The sequence below is a fragment of the Salmo salar genome, chromosome 12, assembly GCF_965601325.2.
Source record: "Salmo salar chromosome 12, fSalSal1, whole genome shotgun sequence".
NCBI classification, from domain to species: Eukaryota; Metazoa; Chordata; class Actinopteri; order Salmoniformes; family Salmonidae; genus Salmo; species Salmo salar.
This window is the reverse complement of record NC_138302.1, coordinates 65,384,796-65,391,331: the sequence shown is the minus strand read 5'-3', so window position 1 is coordinate 65,391,331 and position 6,536 is coordinate 65,384,796. Positions and strand designations below refer to the sequence as shown.

The 6,536-nt window shown below is 42.9% G+C and overlaps 1 protein-coding gene across 1 annotated transcript; it reads right to left on the bottom strand.

Annotated features, from left to right (window-relative positions):
* Positions 1–2,007: 2,007 nt before the first annotated feature.
* Positions 2,008–5,283, bottom strand: LOC106565477 (class E basic helix-loop-helix protein 40). Its single transcript, XM_014132699.3, has 5 exons — positions 4,849–5,283; positions 4,648–4,711; positions 4,256–4,363; positions 3,739–3,862; positions 2,008–3,330 (listed from the first exon to the last, which is right to left on the bottom strand). Exons 1-5 carry the CDS (start codon positions 4,920–4,922, stop codon positions 2,423–2,425), a joined length of 1,278 nt encoding a protein of 425 aa, XP_013988174.3. The 5' UTR covers positions 4,923–5,283; the 3' UTR covers positions 2,008–2,422.
* Positions 5,284–6,536: the final 1,253 nt, after the last annotated feature.

Genomic DNA, 6,536 nt, shown 5'->3' with positions numbered 1-6,536 from the left:
ATTCAGCAGGGGATCAAATACTTTTTTCCCTCACTGTATGAGAGAAGGTTGGTGTGTGTGTGATGAAGAGCAGTGACCATGCTCATGTACACCTGACTGCCGAGCATCTCTCCCTTCCTGGTCCCATCAACTCACCAATCACAGCTCAGCGCTACCCAGGGACAGCAGTGTGGCTGCACATGTGACGGCCATGTGTGATCAAAATCATAGGTAGCTGTAAAAATGATGTGTCTGCTGGCTTTTACTTTGTGTCGGTCTATTATGTGCTTCCACATTTATCTTCTTCTATTGGACAATATTGATCAGCCTGAGATGGTTGCTAAACTCAACATCTTTGACTTAAATGTACACCAGTTCTTTAAACCTTGATCGCAGTTTATTAATAATCATCATTGCACCAGGATCTTTGACCCAATGCCCAATTCTTTGTTGTCCATAAACTATATAGACTGGACTATGAAGTGATAACATTATGATTATAACTATCTGCCAGGATATTTGAGCCAAAAACCTGGTTACATCTGCCAGGAGGCAGAAACTTCCCCACAAGTGGATCTTCCAACAAGACAATAACCCCAAGCACACATCAAAATCCACAAAGAAATTATTGACCACAACATCAACATTTTGCCGTGGCCATCTCAGTCTCAAGACATTAACCCCATTGAAAACCTGTAGTTTGAATTGAAGAGGGCAGTCCATAAGCGCAGTAGAAAGATATCTAGGATCTGGAAAGATACTGTATGAGAGGAATGGTCTAAGATCCTTCCCAATGTGTTCTCCAATCTCTTAAAAACCCCATCTTTTTGAGAGAATAACAATATTGCTTGTTAAACAAAATCTCTTTCTCTAAGCAATTGTATTACTATAAAAGAATATAATTTCCCAATTTCTTTTTGCAATATAATTTAGCTCAGTATTTGTATTATTTACATTACTGTATTATTATTGTGCTTCTGCATCCAAATGACCTCCAGATAAATATTAAAAATTGCCTTTGGAGCTTACTGATTGTTGAGGGACTACCACGGTATCTGTGTGTGTGTGTGTGTGTGTTTATTTATGTATGACAGAAGCAGAGAGAACATCCATAGCAGTGTGTCTCTCCTTATGACCACCCGGGCCTGAGAAGCAGGTAGACTGCAGCAACTCCCCATTAGAGTTGTTGTGTTTGTGGCAGAACTTGATTCCAGAATATAAATTTCACCGCAACATGCACTCTTGACGAACCAAGCCGATAAAATACTTTATTAATACGCTTATATAATGTATGTCAACATTTATAGACAAAATATGTACATCAAACATCTTTCTGGTAGGTCCCAAAATATCAAAGTACCTCTTTCTATAGAAAACTCATCTTCTGTTAAAACATATACATTCACTTCTCGCCAACTCCCAAATACATTTCATAAACATCTGATGTTTTCTTTTATCAGTGTTTCACAAGTAAAAGGCAACAGCATGAACAAACTCCAGGTTTGACTTGAGCAGAAACAGATTGCAGATCAGGGTCAGCATAGGGCTACAGTATGTACATGATTTCTGAGTTATTATGCGGTAAAACGACTGTCCAACCTTTCTCTCTGGTTCGAGCGTTAGGACACGTATCAAAAATAGAGATGTACAAGAAGTATAAACAATAATTACAGAGTCCCTCTAAACTGTCAGTGAATTCCCAACTTGACATGGTCACATGATGACCTCACTAACTCCATACAGTAGGGAAATTATTTCACTCAGGATGTTTGTTGTTGTCATAGGGAATGGGGCAAAGCACATTGTCAGTGATGGCAATGGTGACCTAAGGTAAATAGACAGCAAACTTTGGGTGAATGGTAACTATTGACATTTGGTGTGACATGGTTTACAAGGACGGTGTGTGTACAACTGAGCCCTGTCAGTGTCCACAGCATGTAGAAACCTCAACGGCAGCAGCATCTACGGGATTGCCACTTTTTTACATTTATACATTCAACCGTGTTTGTGTGTGTGTGTGTGTGTGTGTGTGTGTGTGTGTGTGTGTGTGTGTGTGTGTGTGTGTGTGTGTGTGTGTGTGTGTGTGTGTGTATCCAGATCCGTGGGGTCAATGTTGCACTCAGCACTCTGGTGGGGGTATAAAGTCAAACATTCAGAGAGGGTTAGGTAACAGGTTGAGCTGTCTTCCATCCACACATTCCCTCTTTCTTTTATTCTCTTTTTCTGTTCGCAGCTGTGGATTATGCTTCACCGGTCTGGGACCAGACCTTCTGCATGCGCTCTGTCTGTCTCCCTTCTGTCTTCTGACTTCTGGGATGAGGGATGAGGGGAGAGGGGTGGTGGTGGGTGATCTGACTGTCCGGTCATGTTCTCCTCCATGTACCCTTTCAGCATAGCAGTCTATGTTCAATAACACTTTTCTGTGTAAGTGTTCAGTGGTCTCTCAGTCTTTGGTTTCCAGGTTCATGGGAAGTACCTGCTTTAACACTTGGAGGAAGGCTGGGGAGTCCATGGGGCTTTGGGCTACGGTGGGGGGAGAGGGAGAGCGCCCCCTGGGGGACATCATGATCGAGGGAGAGGGGGCATGCCTGTCACTAGGCATACCCTGCGCGGAGCCCCCCAGGCCAGGGTAAATCATGGGCATGGCCCCTGAGTACCAGCACTTCTCCAGCATGGGCAGATAGGCTGCGGCAGAGGGGGGGATGAGGTAGAAGGGCATGCAGAGGGGATGAGGTTGGGCCTGGTGAGGGGAGTAGGCGCTCATGTAGCTGCCGTGGCCGCTGGAGGACGATGAGGATGACTCTCCGCCCGAGAGAGACTCGTCCTCGGATGACTCGACCCGGCTGCGTTTGTGGCACGGCTCATCTTCCTGCTTAATGCAAAATGACGCCCTCTTTTCGCCCAGCGCCCTCTTCAGCTGTTTCTCCTGGCCGTAGTACCCTGCATGCGATGCCAGATGCTCAACCTGCTCGCCACCGTAGCCGCTGTCTGTGTCTGTATCACTGCCGCTCTGCTCGCCTCCCGCATGGGCATACCTCCGCTGGATGACGGGAACGCAGTTCTTCCCATGGCCTTCACTGGGCTTGGGGGGCTGGCCTGCAGGCTTCTCCCTGTGGGCCTGATGATGTTGGTAGTGGCTGGTGGTCTCTTCAGGCCGGGGTTTGCAGGGGCTACGGGGAGGACCCTGGAGGACCTCAGCGGACACCTTGTGCATGTGGTTGACCATGTGGGAGGATGTAAGGTCACCGTGACCCTCCTGGTTGACCAGGTACTGCAGCACCTCCTTGGCACAGACATGGAAGCCTGAGCGGAAGACCTCCTCACTGTTCTCCTGGCTGGAAGAGGACTGCTCTGTAGACAGGAATGAACAACACCACAAACACTGTCAAACACAGATCTACCACAATGCATTATTATGGAAACTACCAAACTACTTTCATCGTATTTGGACGATTCTTGTAAGTAATATATCTTATGGGTATAAATTCCCCTTCTACGCAACCACATCCAAACTAAACTTAGCAGTTATTCTGACTCAGTTCCTTATTCTATTATTATGTAATTATAATGCAGTAGATGAGCAATGCACTGTGCTGCATTTGAGAATTTGTGAGGATGTGGTCTGCATCCAAATTGAAACTAGCCAAGGCAAGAGACCACAAGCTATATTTAAATTCACTGATTTGTATGCGCTTCTGCATAATCATCTTATTGTGTGTGTGTGTGTGTGTGTGTGTGTGTGTGTGTGTGTTTGCTTACCGATTTGCATGCCATTCTGCAGACTGAGGATTTTCTGCTGCTGGTTTTCCAGTAGAGTGGTTAGAGCTTTCACATGCTTGAGCGTGAGCTCCAAAACCACAGCCTTCTCCAGATGGCCAAGAGTCTATGGGAAGATCACACACTACTTTCAGCACGGGCTCATCTCTTATGGATTACTAACACACACATGCACACAAACTTGCTCAACAACAACAATCAAAAGCAATAACTAAGTAGATCTACTCAAATACAAAAGTGTAATGTGTAATATTACATTCTTTAATCATTAAAAATACTAATCTGAGGAAATGTGTTCAATTTTAGTTAACATCTCAAAGATGCCATTTGTATTCACATTCATTAATTTAAAATTCCTTTACAGGTCTCACCTGTTAGTCAGGCTGTCACCATAACCTGAAGTACCACCAAGCAACCACTTGATCGCGCCTTAGCCAACATCTACAAGCAGAGAACTGTAGCCAAGTAATGTACTACTTCAAGATAAATAGGAACTTACTGTAAGTTTCAGGTGCTCGGGCAATAAATCTTTCAACTGAGCGATGCACTCGTTTATCCTGTCACGCCTTTTCTTCTCGATAAGTCGATGAGGCAGTTTGTAGGTTTCCTAAAGGCAGGAGTGACATTGAGGTTATATAACAACCTCAGCAGTTTGACAAGCAGCACTGTGAACAGTAACATGGACTCCCAAGGATTACATCATATGGGAAAATAGGTCACCACATGATGTGAATGATCAGGCCAACTAATTGATCTAAATAAATCAATGTTTCAATAGCATTGTATATAATCATAATATTCTTCTATTGTAATCATATTTACAAACAGTTAATTAAGTGAATAAACAGCAATATTGTTTCTATAAAAAAAAGATCTAAAATATCAACCAACCTTGCTGTCATCTCCTCGTTTCATTCCCCGACGGGATTTGTATACATACATAGGGAAATCCATCCTAAAGAAAACCAGAAGACAGTCAATGAGATGTGGGTTTGGTGAGGTTGCGCACTCAATGTCAGGAGACGCGAATGTATGCCACTATGAAGAGGGCAAGCATGGCATACGGCACAAGAAGAATCATCTGCAACTTACCCTTGCATGTCAGACAGCTCAGCCTGCTGGTGCTTGGTGGTGGGTTGCGCACTTGGAATCCTTTCCATTTCCATTTTCTTTAAGCTACTCCAAATGACGCAGGAAAGGGAAAGCTTGTTTTTCCAATGTTTTCACTCAAGAATGCATATGAAATTTAATGGAAGTAAATAGTCCGTGAAATGTTTCACAAAAATATTTCAGTATTTCCTCCAATTTGTAGAGATAAGTAATCTCTTTTACATTTGCATTGTTGTTGTTATGATTATTTATCGCATAATGGGAGCAGTGTCCCGGAGATCTCCACGTAGTCAGTCAAGAGGGAGTCCCGCAGATGCACTAGTCTTGGTTGCGCGTTGGGAAAGTGGGGGAGGACAGAGCTACGTGTTAAATAAACCCCTGACTCTCGCTCGCAATGACCTACCTCTGTCACATGAGTCTCACGTTTTGGACGGCGCTGTCTTCTCGGACTGCCCATTTTCTACTGATAATGAGGATCTGGGGGCGGACGTCGGCGCCACGTCACACCGGAGGGCTGAATCCCGCGTCCAGTGTACCTGGCTAATATAGCCAGGCTAGTAGCTACACAAAACACAGAGCTACGCATCTCCCCAATAATGCTCAGCAGGTTCCACTACTGACAAGACATCATGCCATTAATAATAATATTGATATGGGAATAACTTTGCAAATATTGGGGAGTTTAAAATTGATAATATCTTATCCCAATCCGTTTATTTAGGCTATATCATCCATGGGACTCATCCACCTGTTGCATCATACACGACACAATTTAGCCATAACTTTATAAAAAATAATTCAATTAACGATTAATCATGTAATTCACAATTACAATGCATTATTAAATTATCATACTCTAACTTGTACCTCTTCACTGTGATAAGTTAATATAACTATGGCATAGGGTTTTATAATAGGGGGCTTGCCATTTACCTTGTGTAATCCTTAAAAATAGTAATGTAAGGCTATATTAAGTTATTTCACCATATAAACGCATTGGCTGAAAGAATGAACTGAAAATGCAAGATAGGTCCTATCATTGAAAGAGAACGTGCGTAAAAACTGAGTAAAAGTGCATGTGATGCCACAATGTCAAATGTTGGAAATGTAGGCTAGCCCTATTATTAATGGTTAACTTGGAATGAATCCATAGATTCATAGGCCCACAATTTAACATTATAATTCAATGTAATAGCCAACATATTTTTTGTAAATTATAAATTATCCTTCAAGCATGCAGTATAATTGATAACCTCTGATATTTTGTATTAATTATTTTTGCATTAGGAGGACCCGGTTGAAAGAAAGTGCACCTGCTTGAGACATTTATTTTTATAAGCGATCTCATTGCTTAGAGACAACCAGACTAATTGTGTGAAGGGCCATAATGTTATTTCGCGCCATCAGAACCATCTGCTAGTTCAGACTGGAAATATGTCTGAAGACTGGCTGCTTTGTTATCAAGTGTGTCACACCCGTTGTCAAATTGATCTCATGGCCTCACCCGCCCCTGTGCGCTAAGGGCACATTTGCTGTAGGCTACTCCACTAGCAGCATATTACCTAGCTGGCTAAAAACAGCAAGAAAGCTAGCCTATTAGCTTCCCACATCTCCCCATGTGAAAGAATCAGATTTATAATTAAATAATGTGCCCGAGCAAATATTATTTA